The sequence below is a fragment of the Gambusia affinis genome, linkage group LG14 (genome assembly GCF_019740435.1).
Source record: "Gambusia affinis linkage group LG14, SWU_Gaff_1.0, whole genome shotgun sequence".
NCBI classification, from domain to species: domain Eukaryota; kingdom Metazoa; phylum Chordata; class Actinopteri; order Cyprinodontiformes; family Poeciliidae; genus Gambusia; species Gambusia affinis.
The window spans coordinates 17,397,950-17,425,305 of NC_057881.1; the positions used below are offsets into that span (position 1 = coordinate 17,397,950).

At 38.7% G+C, this 27,356-nt stretch overlaps 1 protein-coding gene across 2 annotated transcripts; it reads right to left on the reverse strand.

The window, feature by feature from the left end:
• Positions 1-2,327: 2,327 nt before the first annotated feature.
• On the reverse strand, positions 2,328-26,706 carry LOC122843735 (oxysterol-binding protein-related protein 3-like). 2 transcript variants are annotated; one of them, XM_044138746.1, is made up of 22 exons: positions 26,591-26,706; positions 15,484-15,646; positions 14,796-14,912; positions 13,615-13,668; positions 13,194-13,307; positions 12,907-13,059; positions 12,713-12,803; positions 12,437-12,540; positions 10,652-10,738; positions 10,384-10,543; positions 10,097-10,200; positions 9,873-10,004; positions 8,839-8,926; positions 8,108-8,343; positions 6,411-6,548; positions 5,654-5,717; positions 5,212-5,290; positions 4,926-5,070; positions 3,892-4,036; positions 3,672-3,798; positions 3,270-3,392; positions 2,328-3,058 (listed from the first exon to the last, which is right to left on the reverse strand). In XM_044138746.1, the coding sequence occupies exons 1-22, from the start codon at positions 26,674-26,676 to the stop codon at positions 2,962-2,964; spliced, it is 2,607 nt and encodes an 868-aa protein (XP_043994681.1). In that variant the 5' UTR covers positions 26,677-26,706; the 3' UTR covers positions 2,328-2,961. The 2 variants fall into 2 exon arrangements, with proteins under 2 accessions (XP_043994681.1, XP_043994680.1); XM_044138745.1 differs by having other exon boundaries at positions 10,097-10,221; positions 26,591-26,705.
• Between the last annotated feature and the right edge of the window lie 650 nt (positions 26,707-27,356).

Genomic DNA, 27,356 nt, shown 5'->3' on the forward strand with positions numbered 1-27,356 from the left:
TGAGAAGTAGGTAGGGAGATTTCAATGCGCCACATCCTGCCATGCAGAACACCTATAAGAAACTGTTTCAGCCCATATGCCTCTGTTGACTGACATTGTTTTTCCTTGTGAGGAAGTTTTCAAAACTTGTGCTCCTGTTCATCACCACTAAGCTTCCCTTCACAGGACCAGCAGCCTCTTCTGGATTTGTCATGGAAGCTCAGGACAGAGGTTTTAATACCTATCCGATAGGTATTACTGCATGTTTTCAATTCTGCTCTTAAAGCTGGTCTTGTTTCACTGGCATGTGACATTTTATGCTTCATACCATTAGCTATGTGCCCTCATTTTGAACTTGCGGTTTAACACTTCTGTGTAAAGCACTTTGGTAAGTTTGCAGTTTTGAAACGACTTTAGACCTAAAATTTGCTCTGCATCTCTGCAGCTCCTCCAGAGTTGGCTGCTACCAATGGATGGTCACGTCTTGGAAGGCTTGAAGTTGTATCAGTCTCTCCTTTCTGTTGATGCACCGTTAGCTGTTCAAAACTTGGCATATCATCTGATAACATAACTTTCTCCAACTTTATGCATCTCTGATCTGTTTGGTGTCGCCTTCGTTAAGCCGTTTCAGTAATGCTCTCCAACCACTCTGGTTGGAGAGTGGTTGGAGTGGTAATTTAATTTCTTCACAGATGAAGAAATTAAATTACACACAAGTTGACAAATTTATGAATTAGGTGACTCCAACTGATTTCAGATGGGTACCAAAACTGGGTGAATGCTGTGACTGAGTTTGAGGTTTACAAAATATTCTTTAGGGGTTTGCAGATTTATGCAACTATTCAATTCACACGCTTTATCCCACTGGAGAATTAAATGTTGTAAATCACATATCGTCCAAGTACCTTCAAAGAGTTATTGTGGAGGGCGGTGCTGTCTGTAGAAAGGATTTCCAGTAGCAGTCAGACTTCCAATGTACCTGAAGAGGACTCTGACTGAAGACTATTGCTGGAAAACAGTCTCATGACTGCCAAGACATGCTAATAGCTCAATTTCTGGGCCGCAGAGACAATATTCCACAGTTACGTTATGGATTACACCATCAGTTATTGGCAAGCACTGCTAATCAACCTCATTTGCTTTTGCCACTTCTCATTAAGTCTCTGGCTGTGTGGTTAGAAAGCCATGCAGAGAGATGTTGGAATCTGGGATATGATCAGGTAATAACCAGATTATTCCAGCTTTCTGTCAATATACGTTTCTCCCCAACATATTTGTTGTTCAGATCAATAACAGAATGAATATCACCTTCAAGGTGGGAAAAAATCCTGACATGACTCACATTGGCCTTATTTTCACAGACACCATGAATTCCTACAGGGTGTGTTGACGTTTTATATCCAGTGAGCCTATTTTACCATAACAATTGTAGTTTTACTACTTTTTATTACACCGTTGTGCTGCCTTTGCATGTAAATCCTTAGTAAGAAAACAGTGAAGAAATATGGAGCCTATGTACCAAACTTAAACAAATTAAATATACTAAAACTAAGCTCAGGAAGCAAAAAAAAAAAAAAAAAGGTGTAAAATGCTTTTTAAGCTGTTTTCATTGTATTTGTATGGGCAAGAAGGAAAATGTGCAGTTCAAGCTGTGGAATCAGAGTCTAGTTCTATCATTTCTTCCTGTGTGTGCACAGAATTTTAAACCAAAACCTGAACTAGCATTAATAATTCTGAAACAATCTACCAAATTCCACTATGAAAGTGCTTCCAGAAAAGATTTTAAATAATTTGTCTTTTTCCCAAACAGCTAAACACATGCATCTTCTCGCGGTCTTAGTAGATTTTTAGCTTAAATCTTGCATCTAAAGGTTTCTACAAGATTTTCTAATAACTTCACAAAAGCGCAGTTCATAAAATCCAAATAAAAAACACTGGGATTTGTGGACGTAGTAGCAAAAGATGGGTTTTCAAAAATATGATGTGAAATATGATGTCAAAAAATGTTTTAGCAGCAGCAGCTGAAAGTGGCACCATGTGTGACCTAAATAACCTCATGGCAAATACAGGGCATGAAAGTCAGTAAATAAAAAAAAAAAAAAAGCAAACTCACTTCATGAGGTAAACCACAGTGAGGCATCATAACACCGTAATACAAGTCAAGAGAAAGTTTGTCCCATATATACCCTGTTATTTGCAGGGTAAATATGAAAAATATGAGGAAAAATCCACCCTACAACACTTCAAAGCAGACAGAAATACATTAAAGAGTGGAGTAAAATCATTTTCACCTGGAATGAAGTGAAATAAACAGCTGCATGTATTATTAATAATAAATAGATAATGCATAATTCTTCCACCCATTGTAATATTTTATTATATACTTCCAAAAGGGAACATTTGTGCTGTTTCCTTAAGAGAAAACGCCATCCACAGTCCTGCTACAGACATGAATGATGTGAACAAGGCAGCATATTGAAAAAGGCAGTACTTACGTTTTTTTTTCTTTTTTTTTTTTAGATATATAAAAACTGATCAGCTTATTGCTGAAGTCAGCAGAAAGTCATTGTGTCATCAGTGTGACACAAGAGAAGAACACAGAAGTGGGATGTGACCTCCAGTCCTCGGTCTTTAGTCCACTCGTCATTCAGACGGTCGTCAGTCTCTGAATAAAGGTACTTTTGCATAACTGCTCCAGCAGTTCTGAGTGCAGCATTACAGTGAAAAGGCACTTAGATAAACGGTGAAAAGCAGTAAAACACACTGATCTACACCGACTCTGTGTACGTTACAGTCAGTAGAAGAAAATGTACACAAACGTGAATAATATATACACAACAGGTTCCGTGTACACTTGGTCCGAAAGAGGAAGCAGGAGGTCCATGTGTGGGCTACTGTGACACAGAGCAGTTCATGTTAACCAGGTCGGCGTTCCTGATTGCTGAACTTCATCTAGTTTTATTATGTTTTCTGACCGGCAGGTCACCACAACACGGGAAAGTCCACTTTGCTAAAGCCGGGGTCTCTGCGTTGCTCCCAGTACGTGTTGTTGCTCACCCATGTGTCATCCTTGGACTTCCTACACAAACAAAACAACGCATATTTAATCAGAGAATGGCTTCTGATTTACTTCTTTAGTAGCTGCGTGACAAATTATGCCTTGCTGTGACGAATGCCAGACCAAACAGGTCAGGCTTTTGCATGAACTCATCCCTTGTCACATCAGACCAGTTGGAATTAAAGCATGCATCAGATTGAGCCCAAGAACTTGCAGGTAGAAAGTTGCGTACTTGAAAAATCGTGGCTGATGGATCATGCTGTTGTCCTGCAGCACTCTCCTCCTCTCCCTCTGGAGCTGCTCTATCCTCTGTTTCTGCTCTTCAGCTCCGTCTATGTTCCCCTCCTCCAGCAGCCTGATGCAAGCGAACAGACAAGGAGTTGAGTGGTGAAAATGTCTATGTAGAGGAGAGGCTCAAAATATTGCTGCAGTTTGATGGAGGGATGGATGGGAAACTTTAGAAAAAGGAACAACTAAAAGTCTAGAAATTAAATGATTTTTCTATCTTTTATTCTCTTTTGACATTGTCATTTGAATCCGTTTAAACATGTTAGAAAAAACAACTTAAAAACACCAACGGGTAGTGATCACGCTCTGATTCTGCCCAGTAAACAGGAATGAGAAGAGTGCCAACCTCTGGTCCGGCCTGAAACGCGTGTCTGTGGGGGGCAGCAGTGGTTTTAAGGAGGAGTCCAGTTCATTCAGCTCCACTGCAAACTGGGTGAAACCATAGTACTGCTCCTGCTCCACTGGCATGGGATCTGCAGGCAAACACATGACAAACAGCATTTACCATCGTGTCTTTAAAAAGAACCATGGTGGCTGAGATTTCCTGGCTGTCCTTTTTGACTCACTCGCTCTCCAAATACAAGTGGCAGAAGGAGGGGCTCCTTGAAACACTGATTCATGCCATTTTCCAAAAATGCTGTGCACCGCTTTCCCATTTGAATCTGTAACCACACCCTCTATCTCGTTCACTGTGGAGCTCCATGACTTGGCCTGAGTAGAAACATTTGTTTTTAGAAAGAGACTCAAGGTTTTGCTTCACACTACAGTTAAACATGTATGAATACAGAAGTCATCCAGCCAACTGCTGATAAATATGTCCTTATCCTTGACAGAGGCAAAAAAAAAAAAAAAAAAAAACCTAGTTGGCTAGCAAAAGCATGTTAGCAGCTAGTCAGCGGTAGCCTCAACCGCCTTGAGTCACACACACAATCAAAATGTCTGCGCACGACTCAAACAGAAAAGTCCCGTGGAAGAAAATAAAATAAAATCTACACATACTATACTAGACACGAGAACAAATTTAACACCTGTAATTAACGTATTTAACGACAACTTACTTTCTTAAATTTGTGTATTCAAAATTAAGGCTGTAAAGTATCTCAAATTCATTTAAGACATTTTAAGGATGTGTGGACACCCTGTCTACTTGTACTTATTTTAAAAAATCTAACTCATGCAGTCATAATCATAAAACCCAACAAATAGGAACACTTAAAATAGTTTACCGTTTTTGTAGTGAAACTATACAGTATGCAAGAATCACTATGTGAATTGAAACAAGTAAATGTTCAGAGATATTCTCTAATTTACTGGGATTTACTTGCATAGTTTGAACGTGCTAAATGCAAGTTTGTGCATACTTGCATTTAGGAGAAAAACTTTCTGAGCTCATCTTTTTTTTTCCCCCCAATATATCCATATTTCCTCCACTAGATGGCAGTGTTTGCATCGACAGCATAGAAAAGACAGCACAGTGCTCTTTATTTAAACACAGTACTCTGATAAAACATCACAGAAGAATTACTTCTCCGCCAGATTCACCCATTTGAAGCGAGAAACAAACATTCAGTACAGAACACGTCAGCATTTTTCTTTTCACCTTGACAAATGTTACTTTGCACTGGCAGACATTACTGTTCATGTTCTTGATGGCCATCTCTCCATAGTGTTCAATCCAGCGCTGGCCGCTAAGGATGTTGTGGATGCAGGACGTCACTTTGTTCCATTCGTAGTGATCCCCGAAGCTGCGGGACAAACATGCGCACAATTCTCCTATTATTGTTTCACAATAACATGCTTCGTTGTGCATAATTACCCAGACACTCCGATTAAACATACACACCCACAGGATCTGAAAAAAAAAAAAGAAAGTGGAGAGGACCTACGCAGGTAGTGTGACATGTGTGGTTCCCATGGGAACTATTTCCATGGACTTTCCCCAGAATTTATTTTTCCATCGCACATCTAAAATGGATAACACAAAACAACAGGTGAGGGGCTGTGACCGTAGAAAGAGCGCTATTCTCATTTAAATCATCACAGTGTTAATCTGACCAATTTTTACAATTGGTTTCTGGTTTAAGTACATTAACGGAAACAAACAAAGCGTCTCTTTCTTTCACTACCTTTGGATTATCGGTTTGAAATGGAAGTTATGCTTAACCTAACATGCATCTGTTGTTATGTTTCAGCAAAGGGCTAAATGATCTTAATTTAAATCACAAAAAAATTTTCATCCAAAACGTTAAGATGCTGAAGCATGAAACGGACAGCGTGACAGCACTGATCTACTAGGAGGAAATGAGGTAATTCCAAACGTGCGCTCACCTTGCCAAAAGCAGAAGTTCTTTGAATCAGAGTGACATGCTGAGACAGGTGGATGATGACTCACCTGGGAATCGGAGAGAAGGAACGATAAGGCCCTTTATTTTAAGTTTCTATTGTGTTTGAAAATGTATTGAATCTAGGGTTGCAATGTGACAACTGCAACGTTTTATCAGGTATGAAAATATTAAAAACAACTGAAACATGAGGGATCAGTTATTTTGGTGAAAATAAGCAAGGAGACAAAATGGAGTCAATTGCTTTGAATTATTTAGAAAGAGAAAGTTGCTAGTCGACCCTGATTTCCTAAATTTTAGGTAGACTGGTGATCAACCGATACTTAAATGTGAAAGTGATCTTTAACCACTGATCTTATTTAAATCTAAATAGCCATGAAGCTGCTACATTCGGCCATTTTCTTTTTGCAATACCAGGAGATCTAAAACACAGGACACTTTCTGTGGTTTAAGTTGTTCTGTTAGTTTGTCCTCTACTGACCTTGTGAATTTGTAAAATCAAAACACTGACTGCTGTGCACGTTAGCTCTAGTGAGAGGCTCAAAACAGATTAGCAGTCTAACCAGATGTGCAAGTTGTGTTTGTTTTTAAAATGTTAAAAGTGACTGACGAATGGCACAAACTTTCTTTTTCTTGGGCGTAGGTAATTTAATAGTTTGGACAGAAATACTCTAAACTTTACATATATACTTGAGAACACAATATACTTTAGTGAGTGGAGTATGAAGACTGTGTGATAGCACCTGCTCAGCTATAAACCTGAAGCCCTTATCAGGCCGGTCACACTCGTACGTCTCTCCCAGAACGGGGTTAAAGGGCTTGCTTCCGGCTCTATAGTAGGACGACGCGTAGGCAGATATGGCAAAAGTTGCCACACACACCTGCAGGAACAAGAGATAACAAATAACTTACTTAGACTTTCAACATTTACACAAAATAATAATGTGGCACCAATTTACCAGCGCTATTTATTCTGACAGGCTGTGGAATATAAACCTTTATGCCATCTGAAGTTTAAGTGAGTACTTATCAGTTGTCTGACTGCAAGTGAATGCAGCGGATAGCGATCTGCACGCTGCATTGTGCTCCCCATTCATGATGTGTTTGACCAGTAGTGAGGAGAGAGCAGAGCTGTTTAGTTCAATTCTAAAACCATGAAGAAAGTGAGTGGGAAAAAAAAAAAAAGAGAAGACATCTTTATGAGGTGCGGTAAAACAAATCACTGATGCCAGTGTTGCTTTCAACCCCAAAGGGTTTTCCCTTATCACTTTATTTACCTTTGGTTAATTATCCAGCATTCAGCCTGGGGGTTGAGGCAATGAGATAGATATATTTTATTTGGACGATTTAAAAACCACACAACAAACACTAGGAAGAAGGTGCTTTGGTCAGATGAAATCCAAATTGAACAATTGAGCAAAATGCTATGTTTGGGGGAAAACCGATGCTACGCATCCCACTGTGAAACGTGGCGACATCTAGCCGTGGAAAGAATTTTTTTCGGCAGTGAAAAAATAGCTGATGGTTGATGGATGGAGCTAAAAAATTGCAGCTATGGAATTAAACACTGCTGGATGTTACAGAAGACTTAAAACTGGGGTGAAATTCAACTTATAGTTCGGAGCTCTGTAACGGTTCCAACTTTAAGAGCAATTTTGTTTTCACAACCAAATAAACATTGTTTAGAGCCACAAATGTCACATGACTACTCCAGGAAATGTACTGTCATTTTTAAAGCACCAGAGTTTTAGCTCTATTTTAGGATTTAACATGGAGATAAACATAAAAGACAATGGATTTTTATTTATTTATTTTTTTAAAAGCACAGATTCCAACATAACGACAAAGGAAAACTATAAAAGGATTACTAGGACTATTACCGTCATTCTTTGTGGAAATCTGTTGCTAATATTTGAGGGGGAAATTGAAAAAAACCAACCTGTTAAAAGCCAGCATTTGTTATTATATCTGTATTTAAAAATATTAAATATTAAAGAGCCATTGTGGAACGTCCAAAGGCTCTGGAGCTGCAGGTTGCAAACATTCTTACAAATTAGAAAGACCCAGTCTGGGCGTGTTGCGGTGGCGTAGGGGATAGCGCGACCCACCATTTGAAGCCTCGAGTTTTGAGTTTGCAATGAAGAATTCGTACAGATTAGCGTTTCTAAACTGGCAGAGATATAAGCCGAAAGAGTTGCAGTCTGCAGGTAGGCTGAAGGCAGAAGCACAAAACACTTTTAGCCTTTAACTAATATTAAAAACGACCATAATTTTCCTTCCATGTTACAATTATGTACTAGTTTGAAGTCCATCACATAAAATCAACTGAAAATACGCTGACCTGGTATCTATGGCAAGAAAATTAGATAAAATTCACTTCATCTAATTTAAATAGATTGTTGTTGGTAGACTAATTTGTTTTCATAGTTTTTTTATGTACCATCCGTTGATAAGGGTCTTCCGTCTGGTTTGCGATGTCCAGGAGCTCGCTGTACTCCAGCTCCTCACACAGCCTCTGCAGGGTGTTGATTGGCTCGTTGAGCTGCACGGGCATGGCTACTTTGGACAGGTCTTTGCCGATGTTGTTCCTCAGGATGTTCCACAGGCTCACGGTGCTGGACGGGCAGGGCGATGGCAGCGTGGAGCGACGGCGAGTCAAGGTCATTACGCTGCTGACTGCAGGAGGAACGGGACGTTTCAAACAGAGATCTGAGTCAGCTGAGACATTTTCAAATCTAGATTCTAAAAAAAATAATAATAATCAGAGAACGGTTAAATATCTATCCAGAGAAGAAGAAACCAAAAGGCGATTTTAAGCGGATGCAATGAAATTGATGGGAAATGCATGCAGAAGTGACTTAGCGATCTTTGCTAACAGATGGCTTGGGATAAACCGCGACAAATCGCCACATTTAGTTTGCAAACATGTCCGGATGCTAAGATTGCTCATGTTTAACACCTTCTCTGCACCAATTTTAAACATCCAGAATTTAGATAGTGGTGAAAGTCGGTAAAACACCAAGTTTTACACCAAGACTTAGTCAGAATCAACAGCCCAATGCTGAGCAAGAAAAAAAAAAAAAACATCTATTCAAGCTGTGGCGGCTTTCCATCTGTTACAGAGATTAGTCTGACTTAACACATAAGCAGACAAACAACTTCATCGTGTACCGGAGTTGTGTCTCGCGCTGCCTCCGTCGAAGGTATCCATGGAGACGGTGTCGCTGACATCACTGATATAAGAGTCGTCGTCTGACACCTGGACAAAGGGAATCGATGAGGAAAGATTAAAGACGCCCCCGTAAGCAGGATCGACGGACAAAACCGTGAATGTCCGTAAAGTCCTCAAGGTTGGAAGATTTGTTTCCTGGTCATCTCTGGTTTTATGGAAAATGTTGCTACTGCTTTAAAATGAGACTATCCGCAGGATGGCTAAGGAGACTGCTATTAGGATGTAAACAGTTTAGAAGTATTTGTATTGGGGTCCTACTCGGTTTTCTTTTCAATATTCTAGATTTTTCCAGGTTGAAATACTTCCTGAATTTTCTGTCCATGTTACAAAACGCAAATATATTATAAACAGGTAGAGACAAAGAAACAAAGAAAAACTGGATGGACAACTGGAAAACAGATTGAAAAACAGATGGATGGTAGTAGACAAATGGTTGAATGGATGGATAATAGATAAACTAGATTGGCTGATGGAAGAAATTAAAGACAGGGTGTTTTGTGGCTGGTAATTGGAGGAAAGAATAGATTCAAAACAATTTGGAATAAGGCTGTAATGTACACAAATTGCAGAGAAAGTGAAGCGCTGTAAATACTTTCACTGCACTTCTTGCTTTACTAAAGACAACACAAGACAGACTGTAAACTAATCCTCATTCAGAATATTTAGCAATATCAATGTGTCAATTTAAAGAATTTGAAGTGTTTTCCAACTACGTCTGTTCAGCTTTAAGTGTCTCAAAACAATCAATGTTTTCCCCATAAACCACTGATTTAAGTTTTATGTATTAATATGTGGATTAGTATGATTATTACTAACACAACTTTACGCTCAAAGAAATATTCAAAAACATTTTATGTCGCAGTACAGACAACATAGCCGATGTTAAATTATTGTGGTTTTAAAACATTTTTCAAACCCATTTGGTTTTGAACACAAAGAAGAAAACATCAGTTGAGACGACGAGAATATTGACCTCATTCTCCGATGAAGATGAAGACAGAAGGTACTCCTGTGCATCAAAGAACTCTGAAATGGACTCTGGGATAGATACTCTGCTTTCACCGGACGCCTGGTGGACCAAGGAGTGCGGGGAACTTGTACCCTCCTGGTTTCAGGTATTATTTGAGATAAATTAGACAAAATGATGCAAATAACCAAATGTAACCATGCAAAAGTTGGAAGGGTTTATTCTTTTACTGAAGCATAGAGGTTCTTGAGACCGACGACTTCAGGCGGCTGAGGCGCTTGCAGGTCGATGGTGTGCTTCAGCCGCTCCCTCTCTGCTACCAGGGAGCCGTACGCTGATTTCAGTGAAACATGAACTGGTGAGAGGCAAAAGCCAGACACAGGAAAGAAATGTGGAACAGGAGTTGTCATGGCAACTATGCTCCCATACAGAAGAAAACATACACAAGCTCTCTTCCCCACACACCCCCCCCCCGTCTGTCTCTCTCTACTGTACATGCCATGCACTTCCAACTCACTGTTGTTGGCCAGTCGGTAGAAGTCCTGCTGCAGACGTGACACTTCTGTCGGGGAGTCGGGCGACTGGGGACAGGCTTCCTGTGAGGCGGACTCTGTGGTGGGGAGATTGGGGTTGGAGGCATGGAGACGAGGGGACTGGGTGGAGATGCAGCTTGGAACCTAGCAATCAAAGGAGGAGCCATGGTTTTTCCCCTTTATTCGCTCACTGATGTTGGTGTATGACTGACTGGCAATAACATAAATAAAAGAGAGCGAGCAGAGGTGTACTTGTAGTGTGGATTTGGCGTCTTTGCTGTTTTTAGATCGCCATCTCCGGGGCCTCTTCTCCTTTTTGGGGATGTCATAAGTAGATGCCTGTAGTGCCAAAGAAGAAAGACAAGCAAGATTTAATGAACTTAAAAATGTTGGTACATTTTAGAAAAAAAACGTTCAAGCTACATTTTAGATTGATCTCCATGTCTGTCACACTGTTAAATCTGTATTTGATGAGAGAAAATCTTAATTTTAAAGAGAAGATTTTGATAGATTTGTAGAAGGTAGCAGCATGTCGCAGTACTGTTACGTTTTTCTTTTTTTTTTTGGTAGAAGCATTGCAAGTTTGGACAATTATTGCCTCTGGTTTTGAATATTTTTATGCCTAAGTTTTTATGACCAGGCAGTTATTATAATGCGTAACCAAGGCAACAAGATATTGTGTTCTTTTTCTGTTGTTGTTGTTGTTGTTTACAACTCGGAGCAGTTGATTAGCATTTCAAAAGCTGAAATAATGCCTGAACTCTGACCCCAAACTGCAGAGGAGTTGGAAAAAGGAGTCTTTCTGGATGCAGAGAAAGACCACAGAGCAGGTAAAGAGGAGGAAGTTCAAATCCTCTCTTCTACTCATCAAAATGGGTATGACCACTCTGGAATATAGTCATATCCCAGAGTGCCCGGGTTTCTATTTATACGGCCACACAGAGATTTAAAGGAGAGCAGCAAAAGCAAATGAGGCGGTTTAGCAGTGTTTGATGATGTCATCCAGGAATAGGGCTGAAACGACCAATCGGATTAACCACGATTAAAGAGGACCGTATACAAAAATATATACATTTTGCATGCGAGATAAAAAAAAAAACTTTTGTCTGTAACTATGTTATACCCACAACTCTTCAGGTTGTAGAATTTTAGCTTCAATCGGTTCAAATTCTGTAAAAAAAAAAAAAACATCTATTATGCATCTTTTGGTATCCGTTTATTGGTCAAAAAATTGTGAACAAATTAGCTCTGCACTGTAATCACGTTAAGTTAAGCAAAAAGGGTTGTGTTTCACATTTTGACGTCAGAAGTTTTATTTTAGCCTTCTTTTGGTACAAATGATCATGTGTATGTAAAAGGAACTCTGTGTCACTGCATTTTATGCAATGATTTTTTTTTAAAGAAAAGGAATTTAATTGTTTTATTAGCATTTTCCAAGTATTGTTAATATTGTACAAGATAGTGAAGTGGTTAAATGAAAAATCAGCAGAATGTACCAAAATCTTTCATCCAATTAATTGACTAATCGTCATAATAATTGACAGAATTTATATCAATTACTAAAATAATAGCAGTTGCAGCACTATCCAGAACATGTTACTATGAAATATTGTCTCTGTTGCCTGGAAATTGAGTCAGAAAAGATATAATATTTAATATTCTAAAATATTTTTGAACTGAATTGAATAACTATGTTTGAAACAAAAAGACTTCAAGGGCAGAAATGTGTGATGATTTTCAGTAGGCCACAAGGCAAATAAATGCACTAAAATAACTTTTATATTCAGAAATATCAATATCCGTAGATGAACTTCCTGTTGTGATTCACATCCTGGGTGTCCAAATACACGCAATGTGTACAAGCCAAGTTTTGTGCTGGCAGATCAAACACGTGATAGTGATGCACAGCTTCCTGAATGTGCTGGTGATCGCTAAGGCGAGCGCCGTTTCTATGACTGCAAAGAACATTAACAAGCTGCTGACGGCATTTCTCTGTCCAGACTCAAAGCGCACGCAATTCCGTGCGGCTGCGCTCACTTGTAGTGCGGTGATGGTTGGAGCCGAGTACGTGCGGTGGATGACCTCCATGCTCTTCAGCAGCTGGTTGAGCTCCAGCAGATAAGACTCACATTCTTCCAGCTCTGAGTGAACAGCAGATTATTATTAGATCAAAGTGAAGGTTTGTGCAGACACAGTGATGAGGAATAAAGACTGTGCTGACAAAAAAAAAAAAAAAAAAAAAAAAAAAAAGCAAGATGAAAATGTAGTGATTGTTTCTTTGCAAAGACGAGAAGAGAAGAAAACGAGCCGCACCTTTGGAGCACTTGCTCATCTCCTCTGAAGAGTGGAGCCAGGAGCTGACCTTAGACTGGTGGAATGACGCCTGCTTAGTAAGAGTCGCTCTCTGTTGGAAGGCACAAAGAGAGATGAAAAATCATGACGTAATCCAAAAAATAACATAAAAAAAAAAAAAAAAACATTTTTCCTGCAAAAAAGAGACAACTTACTTTTCTAAGTGAGTCATTAAGCGAAGGTGAGCTTGCGGCATGGGGGTGGAAGAGGTAGGTCTCGTGAGGATACAACGCAATTTCGTTCTGCCGAAACATACGATGGTGACGCAGCTTTGACACCCACTCATCAAACAGCTCTGGAGTCTTCACCTGCGTGCCGCAAGATTGAATTAGGAAGCAGAATAAAAGCGTCTGAGAATGTTTTTTTCTGCGTGAAACAGACACAGGAAATGAAAGAAAACATCCGGAGGCGACGAGCCACAACTCTGTATTTCTAGAGTTACCTTTAGGTGATAAATGTTGTCCTCGGTGTCCAGGTCGACGCACATAGCTTTATTCTTGATGGACATAACTGAGAGGCCCACATCTATCAGCCCATGGACCTTTCCCTTCTGCAGCTGAGGTAAAATAATAATAGTGGTGAAGTTGGTTTCTATTGTGTTGGTTTTTTTTTTTAATTGTCACATTAAAACCAAAAAATTCAATGTTTTATTACGCAGCAGATTCAAATTATGAAGCAGAATAACAGTGATACATGGTTTTAGATTTTTTTCACAAGTGAAAATCTTTTTGTACACTATCCCTTGGTATCAGTGATTTACTAACCAACTTTTGCAGTGCGTTTGTGGTTGTAATGTGACAAAAAAAAAAAAAAAAACATAGCAAAGAATTGATGACAGATGGCGCTGTTGAGGTTACACCTACATCAGCTGGTCGCTTCGCATATTTCAAGATGCCTCTCTCCAAGACAAAGTATCTCTAAAGGAAAAAAGCGAAGAAAAAAACAAAAAACATGTAGTAAATCGTGACAATGTTCTTACAACTGCTCTTTACAATGATTATTAAATTAAAAGCACATGCTTTCCCGTAACCTTGACATTGACATTTTATGACCGCAGCAGTTAAACAGGTGACCAGCAGCAAAGAGAATGATCACAACTGATATAATCATAGTTTACGATGACATTTTAACTTTATAATCCTGGATGTATGCTGACAGGGCATTCCAGGAGAACTTAGGGAATGACTGTGAGTGTGGTGCTGCAAGGCAGATCTTTACAGAAAAAGCAAAACCTTATTTGTCTCATTGGCATTGTAGCTCTTGGGAATAAAAGAATGAAAAGACTGAGACACAAAGGAAAGGTAATAGTGCATGAAATGAGAACCTAGCTAGAGATTTAAGAGCTACAGTCAAAGATTAAGATGTGAAGGAAAGAATCTATTACGCAAAATTGAAACCATACACAGCCTGAAAATACACATAACCTTTTCCCCTCTGGATATCCTTCATGCAATAAGTTTGCTCCATTCTTCTAGCTGGAACTGGTGTAACTGGAAAAGGTTTGCTTACACACACGTTTTCAGCTCCGGTTTGAATATTTGTGTGCTTAACTGGATGTTTGAAAAAAAGTGTCGCCTTCAGGTATCTGGAATTAAACCAAACATGTGGAGGTTCACCAACTTTTGATGGTATTGTGTGCGAATGAATGTTTTAAATGGAAGGCACCCAATTTCAATATAGTCCATGTATTATATGTTTTTATAATAACAATAAAGATTATTATTGAAATTATTGTTATTATTATATTGAGATGCCCTTTTATTATTTATTTACAAAAGGACGCAGTGTGCTTGAGGTGTGCCTCCAATTAACTGCAATGTTGTGAAGTGTATGAATCAGAAGCTTTCAAGGCCATAAGATCATAATCTGGATTTTCTAAAGTTATTTAAAGACAGTAATTTTTGTGAATGTAAAATTTTGAAAATAATCAAAGACATTTTTAAAAATAATTACAACGAGAGTATAAACAAATAATTAAAAAAACAAGCTCTACAAAACATTTTAAAGTTTTGTAGAGCTATAAAGTGACAGGTGAGTTGCTCACCTTATGCCATCCCTTCATGGGCCACTTCCTCCTCTTGAGCAGGAAGCCTTCCTGTCTGTCAGGCTCCTGGATGCTGGCAGGAGCCCCCCTGAGTCCCTCCACAATCTCCCAGCTATCCTGAAGGAAAACACAGGAGCAACACGCCATGACTCAGACAGCTAAGCCACATTCCTTGCCTTCAGAAAACAGATGTTGTGTACACTACTGCACATATCAGTGTAATCACATGTAAACAACATCTGGTTAAACTAAAGCAAGAGGTGCTGTTAGGAATCTGAAACATTGGGAGCTTACAGGAGTAGTCTCATTTTAATACGATAGTTGTCTTTTAGCCTTCTGTCAGTACCTTGACTGGGGCAAAAACCTGCATTGCATTGGACTTATTGTATTAGGAACAGAGACAATGCTAAAATATTTTCAATAAACTTTTAAAGGTATTTATTTAAAAAAGCTGCTGTCTAAAGTATGAAATGATTGCAAAATTGGCTACAAGAGAATTCATTTTTACTTCCTTCAAAATATGTTAGAAGTTTTTCATTGTTTTAAATCCACAAAGCCTGTTTTGCAGCCTCAGTGACATAAGAGCACATTCACAAAGCAAATCAGATGTCAGCTCACGTTACCCATGAAGAAAAACAATCTCTACAACGACAGCCAAATCGAGCATGCGAGCGTCACGCCTACATACCTGGTTGGTGTCGTGCTTGGACGAGCCGCTGCTGTCGCTGTGTGTGGGTGATGGTGATGTCATCTTCTCGCGACTTGATGTCATGCTTCTGTGGAAACCGCGATCACAGGAAAGCCTCCAGGAGCATCCCTCTGACCTTTGGAGGCCTCGCCGACAGTCAGCACTGCAGAGAAAGGTCACATAACAAAGGTTAAACTTATTCAAAAGAGAACTGTGGCCGCGAAAAGAACCTGAAATATAAGCTTTAACAGCGGAATCGTTTACTCACAGTCTCTGTGACTAACTTATGAAATCCCCAGAGGTCCAAAGCGCATGATCTTTGAGGAAGCTCAACAGCTGTCTTTCCAGACAAGTGGAAAGACGGTTATTGAGCTAAATGTGCTTTTGGATGTGCTTTGACTTATCCCCTGCTCTTAGTGGACTTTCGTATAAATGTGGACTGGGAGCATAAGTAACAAATGCTTACAAGTCAATATTTATTGCAATGCATGTGCCATAGAAGAGCAGTGATCAAAGGCCAGTCTTTGATCACCGTTTCTCTGTGATGATGGTACTACGTTGGCAACAGCAATATAGAATCACACAAACTATAGTTTGTGTGATTCTGTTTTCATTCAGTATTGAATGAAAGAATCACACAAATTGCTTAAAATGTTTGTTTTTGAAACTCGATAAGTGCACACAAGAATTATTCTAATAATTTCAGCTTTAACTCAATGCAAAGCAAAATGACAGGAAGTAAAAGTATTCTGAATGAGAGTGTTTACTTAAAGCCTCTACTAAGTGCTATGTGCTTATTCAATATGTGGCATTATAGTTAAACATGACCAACTGATTTTAGCTGAAACTGAATTAGGTTTTGATGATTTGTCAAATCATCAAAAAAAAAAAAAAAAAAAAAAAAAAATCACAAAATGTGATTATGATCTAACTTTTTATTAACACACTCCAGAACAATAAAGGAATTACAAACACCATTAGTATATCTGTAATAAATATGTAATAATGTATTATGTAGAACAATATTATAGTTTTTGTTGTTTTAAAAAAATTAGATCATAATCACATTTTTCTTAACATGCCTTACATAAGGTTTTCCCTAGAAAACTTGCTAAGCCCGGTGATTGGGTGCTAGGGCAGTCAGTCATCCAGCAGCCCGTCGTGTTTTTGACTTAAGAGTTGACAGACAATTTGAAAATATCACTTGATAATCATGTGCTATTGAAAGATTGGAAGATTAACACCTGAACACCAACTACAAAGTCTTAAACATTTTAAAAAGACTTAAATAAATAAGCAATGCCTAGCCTGGTGGGGGCACAAGTAGAGCTTTGTGGTGGAAACCCTGTTATACATTCTTATTTAATAATTATTATATAAAAGATAAACAAAATAACTTATTACTGCTTGAAAATTTTTTATTTTATTTTAGCATTTTATTTTAGTCATTTTATTTTGTAATGTTTTTGTAGTAGTTTTTTGTTTTGAAATAACTACATCATTTTACATTTTTATTTTAAATCTTTGTATTAAAACTATTAGTTTAGTATTATTACTCAAGCTTATGATATTGTGAGTAGCACATATAAGGCTTTGCATGATCTTAAACCCTACCTTTAATTATCACCGTTCTATAAAAATATCCTCATTATATATTAGATTTTCTTGAACTATGTTGCTGATTTTTCTATCAAAAACTAAAATTATCCCCACAGCATGATACTCTCTTCACCACGCTTGACAATGTGAATGGTACTGCTTCTTTTGGTACAGACATAGGTTGTTGGTGACATCTAGTCAAATGTTTAGTTTATTATTGATTAAGACAGTCAAGTGTCCTTTAGGCACTTTCTCCCAGTATGTGTTCATAAGAGCTTTACTAAGAAGCAAACAAGGTTTTCTGTCTTGCTTCTGACTTATTAGAAGATTAACTTTACAATCACCACAAAGGGAAAAAAATAACTAACACCTTATGTTGTTAAGTTGGCACCCTGTTTATTAATTGCTAAGTCAATCCAGTAAAAAGGAATGCTTCATAAAACTAGAGGGGACAACAGTCAAAACTACAAATATTTATGTAAATGTGACATTCTAGTCTTTATTACATAATTGACCAGCATGGGGAGAAAATATTAAAAACACATTATAATGCAACTCAAATTCTTCTCCTTTCCACAAATGACCTGACCTAAGAATGTTTTGCCTCTATGGAGGTTTGGAAGCCTTTGGCTTGTGGATACTTCTGAAGGAATGTTTCCAAGAAAGGGGAAGGGCCACATGAAAATGACATCCCTGGCTGGTGGGAAGGCCTCCAGGCATTGCGTGCACTAGCATGCATGGAAATCAACATAAACGCCTGGATTCAAATTAGAGTTGCATCCTCTACCCTCTGTAAGTCCCCTGTTTGGTTTGAATGAATATGTGTGTGTTTGCGGATTCTGAAGTTCCCCCAAGCCCTCACTTGCAGTCTGCACTGAGCTCAGGACGTGAGTCATCGACAGGAAAGAATCCGTGCTTCGCTACCTCCAATACAACCACAACACCAGGGCGGTTACAGTCAGCACTCAACTAAAAGCAGACTGGAGCACACAGCTCCAAAGCTGTGCTCACAGCTTTGGAGCACAGGCAACATATTTGAGTGCGTTTCACATGATAATCTCGGGTATGTTGATTTAGCCAGTCGAGCTGTTCACTTTGCAATTTTCAGGTTGTGACTTGCTAGGTGTGTTCAGCTCCACTTAAAGTTTTCTCAGAATAATCAAGTCAGGAATCTACTAACACACACCCTCAACACAAATGCTAATGGTAGGGTCTCTCTTGGATTGTGATGTCATAGAATAGGGCAGGGGTCCCCAACTCCAGTCCTCAAGGGCTACCGTCCTGCAACTTTTAAATGCATCTCTGCTCCAAAATGTCTGAATTCCCTCACCAGCATCCAATCAGCTCTGCAATAGGCTGGTAATGAGCAGTTTATGTGATCCAGAGATACATCTAATAGTAGCAGGATGGTAGCCCTTGAGGACTGGACTTGGGGACCGCTGGACTAGGGTGTCAGTTTGGATCTAAAGGTTCTCACTAGAGTACTAGTACAAAAGGTTAGTCAGCATTTCCTTTAAATCAAAAAACATGTTTTAAGAAATATAGAAACTGTAAACCTGAGGGAAGAGTAGTTCTTCAATTTCTCTATCCGGAAGAAGAAACCTGTTGCAGATAAACCAGAAATTGAGCCAAAAATAAATAAATAAATGAAAGGCTTCTTCAGACTCAAAATTGGTTTTCATTGATGTGGTCACATGACAAAAATGCTCTCTTTTTGCTTGTAGGGAGGCGTCGCCCTCCCATTCCCGACACCAGGTCCTTGTTGAATTATTCTGACAGAGCTGTGTCCGAAGTGTTATGTGATCAGAAGTTTGTGACAGTGTTTTCTGCAGAAATGCGCTTGTACAGCAATGTTGATATGTTCAACTAGCTCGTTTCCTCTATCCAGTTTTTATATCTGCATGAATACTTTTGAGGAGCGCTTATTAGATGCCCTGAGAAGTTATGTATATTTGTATGATTCTTCACAAAATCTCTACAATCTACTGGATGGAAATTGCAAAATTGTTATCCAGACGGGATTCTGTCAGCAGAAAGTTGTGGCACTCGCTTCGTCACTGTTTCATCACTGTTTCGTTAACGCAAACTGGAAGAAGCAGTAAATTAGAGTTGCTACTTCCTCCAGCATACATCAGGACCCCAGCATGACGCATGCTGAAGCAGTAGGTGTGTGAATATGAACATCCTGCAACCACCTCACCACCTATTGACTGTTCAGCTTCAGGTGAAGTATGGGAGAGCTATTAGTTCGCAATGTCTCTCCAGCTGCCTGCTTCTGAAATCTCCATGTTTTCAAAAGGGTTTACAAGTTAGTGGGTGGTGGTAGTTTCCATTACTGCTTAAGGTTAGTCACAGGATCAGAATACACTGTGGGTTTCACAGCAGACCCACTCCTTACTTGCTTGGATGGAAGGATGTTAGCTACAATACCACATCCCATTTAGCTTCAGAGACATTTAGCCATTAAGGGCTCGACACATGTCGAGCTTCAAAGCGGAATCAAGTTTCTTGAAACAGTTTCTGAATTACAAAGTGTCCAGAGACATGAATAGAAATCATTTTTAAACTTGTATTATGAAGAACTACAGTTATCAAACTATGATTTGTGTAAAACACCTGTAAATACTTTCCCATAATAAAACTAATAACAGTACCTTTGCAGTCTATATGGCCTTGTATTCAGTCTTGTAGAAGTGAAAGGTTGCATCTACTATTTGTCAGGAAGTTGACACTCATTATGATTGGAGGAGAGATGACTGTCAAACAACCAAATGTGGTCCCTTTAAAAATAAAATACACTAAAAAGGAGAATTTGAACTGTGACAGATGTGTTAAAGATACTGACAGAACTGGAGACAACCTGTGTGGCAGATCGGGGCCGTTCACTTGTTTGTACCATATGCAAATATGAGGTTATAAGCTTGTTTTAGAATATGTAAAGGAAGTGTCTGTCATTTTGTCAGTGCTTGCTGCAAAACCTTTTAGAAAAAATTGCATCTGCCCAAAGGCTCATCCCTTTGTGCAGGGGGATGAGGTAGAAGAATTTTGAAATGATTTTGTCTTTGCTACTTATCTTAGCCACCGACTAATTTTGCTGAAAATGGTCCGGTATATGCAATAAGAAAGTTATAGAGGACCCAGAAACATCTCTTAAAAGCCAACAAGACAAAGTTCACCAAAGGCAGCCCAACAGACACAGTACTGATACATTTCTGCCAAGGCTCAATGGACTTTCTAAACTTTGCAATTTTACTAAAAAAAGACCAAGTGCAAGTAATAATACAAGCAGAATAATGTTAACTCCAAAAAAACATAACGAGCATCGACTGTTAAGGATCACTTTTCAGAATTACCAAAACATGAGAACAAGTGACCACATTTCAACTCATCCAAACAATGCTGCATAAAAAGATTCATCAACTTATTTCTTATCCATACTTCCAACACCTGCCACCCTTTCATTATAGCTCAGTAACCACACTTGCAACAACATTCCTTTAAAACCCCTCATGAACCCATTGACTTGCAAGCATGTGTCTTTTGTGGTGACAGTCAAGGGGTTCAAGCAAAACCTCAGAAATCACCACAGTGCATCAGTGCAAGGCTTGGGTTTCAACTCTCACTACCTCATGGCACATCCACTTCTTGCTAGGCTGTAATAAATCTGCTGTGTAAAAGAAGTACTCAGGATTCCATATAGATAAACTGTGAATGAAGATGGGCCACGATTCCCTGAACATCCTGTGTAATTGTGTGGCCTACTTACGCCATCTCCTCTGGGCACTTACCGCAGACCTGTTTATCAAAGTCTTCTGCGGTGTAAGCATAGAAAAGGCTGGTATTTTTTCCCAAGCCTGTCTTACATAATGTGAGTCAGTCATTAACAGCACAACGCCTTGTAAATTCCTTGTTATGCTAAAATAGTGTGGCAGCGGGTCAAAGGAGAGACAAAAGTGGTAGACCAACAAATGGAAGTTGTTGAATTGGAAGTAAAAACAGAAATAATTTAACATTTTTTACACTTTTGAAAATCTGCTGTGCATTTGTATTTCCCACCAGTCAATAGTTTGTACACCAACTACAACTGAAAGTCTTTAGGGTATGCATTTGTAGCCACTGTTGCGCATATAAAAAGTGAAATTTCTGCCCATTTTCTTCGGACAAAGGTCAGTGAGATTAGATAGAGAGCATCTGAGCACAGTGACTTTCAGTTCTTGATCCTCACACTCTCAAAATCTGGACTTAATGTCTGGACTTTGATAGGGTAAGTTATGATGAGCCTCTCGGCTGCCTCTTTAATTAATGCCCCACTGACCAGTCTGTCAGGCTACTTGGTAGGTTTCCAATTGTGCCACTGCATATCTATTTTTTTCTTTCATAAGAGATAAAATAGTGCTTAACAGAGACATTGCCTCATATCTTAACTCCTATGTTTCTGTGGTCTTCATGAAGCTGTTTCTTCAACCACATGTGAATTTTGTGCATTTTTTACTGAGTACATAGAGTGCATTACACAGAGTGATTCTTAATTGGTTGCACGAGACTTTAATCAGAAAAAAAGGGGTCTTAATACAAATCCAAGCCAGATTTATTATCTGTAGAGAATATTGGAAACCAAAATTCTGGCCCACTTATGTAGGTCTGTCAGGTAAAATCCCAGGTACAGTATATGCTCGTTTTTGGTTGCACCAGAATGCAAGGAACTGCAGAAATTTTACCATTTGGTCTGCTGAACAGCACTTATTAAAGAAAGTCCTAGTAGGTCAGGCAAAAAAAAAAAAAAGACAACAGCAGACTTGCTATTCATTATGTCTAAACTAAACTAGAAAGCCCAAAATGTCAGAATTTTCCACATTAAACTTTTCTGGTCCATATGTCACACTTAATTTCCTTATAGTGAGGAGACTCTGAGATTAGATGAAAATGACATTTTCTTTCCGTGCATGACATGTCCTACAGTCTATAAGGGCTCATGATCACCAGACAACCCACTTGTGATAGGCAGAGCCAAAGGCACTGAGGTGTGTTTCTTGTAAATACAAAATTCATCACAAAGCATCACACTTGATTTCCTTATAATGAGGACACTGAGATTAGGTGATGATGACATTTTCTGCCTATCTTAAGGATTGCTGGACCAAACTCCTCTGTGCACATAATTCTTACAATATCCAGGAACTGGAGGAATACTACAAAACAAAGAAAGTCTTTGTCCTTTTCTGGGTTGTGGGTGACACCAGGCAACACACATCCTGTCTATTTTTAGACAAACCCTGTGATCTCCATACAGCCAAGCTAAGCCTTATTGTTCCTGACTTTCAGGTTGACACCTGAGGGATAGTCAGGACTGGGAACTCTAATCCTGCCATAAGAAAATACTTTTCTAAAGATACACACACTGACGCTGACGGAGCAGCAACTTTCTCCTATGCATTCCTGAAGCTTGAGGGGCCGTCGACCCGACAAATATCCTCCACCTTGTTGATACTACCACACAGCGAATGCAAAAAAATAAATAAATAAATGAATAAAATTTAAAAAAAGCTTCTCTCACAGATTACAGAATTATCAGGTTACAGCTGCGGATGATCCTCTGATGATCAGAGAGCAGCATTTGGATGCTTTTAATAGACTAACATCAGGCAATATCTACTATTTTTAGATCTAAATTTTAGAAAAAGGCAGCATATGGCTTTTGAAATAGTTGATGGTGACAGCACTTGTCTGACCTTTGACATTAAGTCTGACAGGACGCAAGATATAACAGACTGGTTTAAAACTATTTCAAAGTATTTCTGTCTGAAAATAGAACCTATTGTGAGAAATACCAATGCGGTGATCATAAAAATGATACGCATCGACTCCAATATGCCGAACAGCATCATGCCCTCAGGTCTAGAAGCAGATTTTCCATCAGAGCCGCATCACAAAAGACGTCTTTTGGTCTTTTCCTGCTGAGACAAGAGACACTTTGTGTTGCTGCTCAATCACAAGTTGCTATGGAGACAACAAAACAAAGCAATATTATAGTCAGCTTGATGTTTGTTAAAAAATGAATAAATAAATAATTGGGAGTGTTAAGGAGGGGTTATTTATAGAAGCTGAACTATATGGAGTCGCTGTGCTGACCGGTGGTTTGAGTGCAAGAGGAACGGCATCCTCCAACCTCTACACCAGCAGAGGACGGCTTTTATCAGAGCTACTGCTTGAGGAATTAGTCGAGTAGGAGTGCTCTGTGTTTACCAGCTTTGCGGTGGGTGTTGTGCAAAGGAGAAAGTGACACAGAGATAACTCAGCAAATCATAATAGCCACACTGGATGCTGACGCCCCAGGAATGCCGGACTGAATGGTGATCAGCTGACTGGCATACTTAGACAGGCTTATTGTAGAGGAATTGTCCTTTATTGTGAGATGGATGAACTTTGTATTTACAAGAAACACACCTGAGTGCCTTTGGCTTTACCTATGGCCTCACTGTTACTCCTGATACCTAAGCCTGTTCCGATAAACAATAAATCAATTAATCGCACGATAAATTAAAACTATCGACCTCATTTTAATTATCGGCATTATTGTTTCTCCCGGCCTTTTTCTCTTTCTGTTAATGGCACTGAATAAAAAAGGCTCAACTCCGGTGCTCTCCACTGACCCTCCCTTCCTCATATCCGTAGTGTAATGCCCAGCACACACTACATGATCTTAGGCTGTCGGCCGATTGTCGGCCCATTTTCAAAACCTGAGATCACACAAGCTGACAGAAATCCTAGGTATAACGGTTCGATCGGGTTCCATCGTGCCGTGTGGTGTCCAACAGTGGGTACAAAATAATGGCTACAAGTTCAGTTCACTCATTTTAAAACCAGGCATTAATCAATGTTTTACTACAATCTACCTGCAAAGCATGTGGCTCTAGTGTCAGTCCTGACTGAATGAAAATCATTATAACCTATTTATGTCACGTAAATAAAGAACAGCTGAAAAGTTACGGATTTATCAAATGCAGTAGCAATTTCGCTCCAACTCCTTCCCATGTCATTTCTATATTCTTTGCACAAAATTTTGAATAAACATTAATGTTGTTTCCACATATCATCTCCAATGTTCGCTGGACTTCGGGTTACGCTGTGTCAGCTGTTTGGGATTACTCTCCGTACGAGCGGAATCCGTGCTTTCTGATTGGCTACCTGTCACATTTAACAGGCTGGTTAACGCTCCCAGTCGGGGAAAACCTCTGATTTAGATCTGAGAGGCCTTGACGATCTACCGTAACACACCACACACTACAGGATGATCTGTTATCGCAAGCGACAATCTTAGAACGTCCAATGTTCTAAGATTGTCGTAAGGGGAAAATTGTGGCAAAAAATCGCGTAGTGTGAACTATTGCATCAGGAAGCCGGATGTGCCCATTGTTTCTATTTAAATCTAATGATTACTGAAGGGCAATGTAGTATACAGACTTCATAATCTGCACTCTTTTGGTTGAATGCAGTATTTATTTCCACTTTGGCTTTATGTTGTTTAGTTTTTATTCTAGTACATTTCTTGTTAATGGAGACTGAGAATCCATTTTATTTTTGATTGTTTTGGTTATTTTATCAGTTCCAGTGTTAAGTGTTCTTTTGAAAATAAAATGCATTTATCTTTGGCAGGAAATCACATGCATCCATCATTTCCATTAAATCAGAATAAAAAGGCCTTCAGATAATATTATCGTTTATCGCAATAATTTTTCAGACAATCAATCACTCAGCAAAATTTGTTATCGTGACAGGCCTACTGATACCACCAATCTTTACAAACGGAAGACTTAAATTTATACATAATAAATTACAATGACGGATAATGTGAGATGTTTTCGTTTAAGTCCGGTTTCTGTTCAAAGCCCCTGGGGTCAAACTTGCTTTATAAATAAAGTTCACCTGAGTCAGAGCTTTGTGGTGCTTAAATGATCAAACATACAGTATTACTCACTGAGCCATTAACTCCAAGGCAACGTAGGCCCAGTTACGGTCCATATCTTTTAAACAGCTACAGTATTTTTCCAACAACTCTCTTTGAATTTTCTCCTTCTTGCTTTACAGGCACACCACTGAGTGCAAGTCTTGCATAAACCTTAAAAAAAGTAGAAGAAATATAGAAATGTGTCAAGGTAAAATAAGCCATTCTGTTCAGCAGATGACAGATGGTTTGATTTATTACCCAGCTTTTTATACATTTGATGTAACTCTATTAAAACCAAAACAAAAAAAACTTTCTGAGCAATAAACACATTAGTTTATTCTATATATCTGCTCAAGGGCAATAAGAAAATGTTGACAGATAAATATCACCTTACTAAAATAATGGTCTAAATAATTTTTTGACAAAAGATGACATAGGCTGCTATTTTAGGAAGGTGACAATATAAAAGCAGAAATAAAACAGCTATAATCAGCCTGTAGCTGCAATTGTTTTTTTTTCTGGTTTACTTTTCAAAGAAACAGTATTTTTAAATAAAGGTCAATCTATGGGTGTTTATCATATCACTCATCGTTGATCACGATACATTTATTATTATTGTAAGAATTTTGATATATTGTTGTCTCAATAAATTCCAATTTATTGTGTTTAACCTCCCCAAAATTGTCTGTAGTTTTGGAACTGTTAGTTTTAATATTTTCTCCACTGCTTGTTCAATTTGAAAATATGACTAAATGCAGTTACTTTAAGTGGTTTAGTGACACAAATCCCACAACTTTGCGTGGCTGATGTCCTAAAGAAGCGCATTAGAAATGGGTATGTTTTTGGAACTATGATTTCTCTGAGTCATGCAGCAACAGCCTCACAGTTAGATAAAAAGTGGTTACTTTTAATGTAACTTTTTATTGTTGTCAGAAAAGTATCACAAAATATCATGATAAAACTTTCCACATTGCCCAATCTGAGGTCAATCCCTACAATACATATGCTGGTCACTCAATGGCAATAAACTCTATGTCTTTTGATTTAAGGACAAGAAGCCTGTTTTGTCATATTTGAGATCATGAACTTAACTTAAGCATCTTAACTTTTCTATTTTTAAGGTGTCAGGACAACAAAGACCTGCAAGGACAAGAAGGTCAGCTTTCAAGAACAGCAGTGTGAAAGGTGGGTATTTCCAGTATGTGACTAAAAATAAAATCAGAAGAAGAGCAAAAAGGTGTAAGAGGCTATTTAAAAGGAAACTGTGTTTCAACAGAAGCATACTGGCTGTTAATTTTGGTATCAATTTTTAAGCAGTGGTTGAATGTACTCTTGAAATAAGTGCACCAACAACATTGCCAAATTTTAGGAAATCTCACCAATAAGCTGAGGGTGTACAATCTCCTTGGAAGGCAAGCAGTAACCACTGTTTACTGATAAAAAAAACAATCTTACAATGTCTCCTGTATAATTATTTTGTTTGCTTGAAATAATAGTAAACTCAATAACGCCTCTCTCTCTCTCTCACTCTCACACTCACACACACACACCATATGACGTTACCTCAGCTCCTGCAACAAACGATGAACGACTGCTCGTGGCAGGAAGTGCACATTTTCAACGCTGTTATTTTGAAAAATCAAAAACATCTCAACTCCGAACCAAAGCTTTACAAACACTGGAGATGTAAAAAAGAAAAGAAAAAAGATTTGAAAAACTGTTGCTTTTCAAAAGATGACAACTGAAATGAATCATAACAATATAATATAGCAGTTGAGGACACAAACCGACGCTAATCCTCATATCACTTTACTGTTCGTTTCTGCTTTCTCTGATATTTTTTTACAAGGCAGCCAAATAGCCTTGAATGAAAATATTGGTATTTATTGACCTGACAGTGATACAATCACTTCTCATGGATTTAGAAATCTTATCTGGTTGAGGAGTTAATAAGTTAACAGTTAATAAGAACAACCCAAACTATCGCTTTACCCACACACAAACACACACAATGGAAGAGTACTATGCACACCACTAATTTACAAGTCTGATTAAACAAACCACGCTAACAAGAATAAACGGAAGCATGCAACATAAAACATGCTGAAAATTCGTGGTTAGTTTTACTGATGATGTCAGAAAGGCTGTCGAGGCGGATTGGTTGAATGAAATATTCATTAACGGGGTGAAACTCCACAGGGAGAAACCACAGGTGGCCACGCAGAAGACAGCTTCTGTTGCCCAACAGCAGCCAGCACAGCAAAACCAAACTTGTTAACAAAATGTCTAATATACTCCCCGGAGTCGAAAATTACACAGCCTCGTTAGA

Excerpts from the sequence above, each read along its gene's own strand:
- LOC122843735 (XM_044138745.1), bottom strand. The coding sequence starts at position 26,676 with ATGTTTTTGATTTTTCAAAATAACAGCGTTGAAAATGTGCACTTCCTG. Across the intron at positions 8,927-9,872 it reads CATCTTCATCGGAGAATGAG|GTGTCAGACGACGACTCTTA; the intron begins GTCAATATTCTC and ends CCCTTTGTCCAG. Across the intron at positions 3,059-3,269 it reads CATCAGCCACGATTTTTCAA|GAAGTCCAAGGATGACACAT; the intron begins GTACGCAACTTT and ends TTGTTTGTGTAG.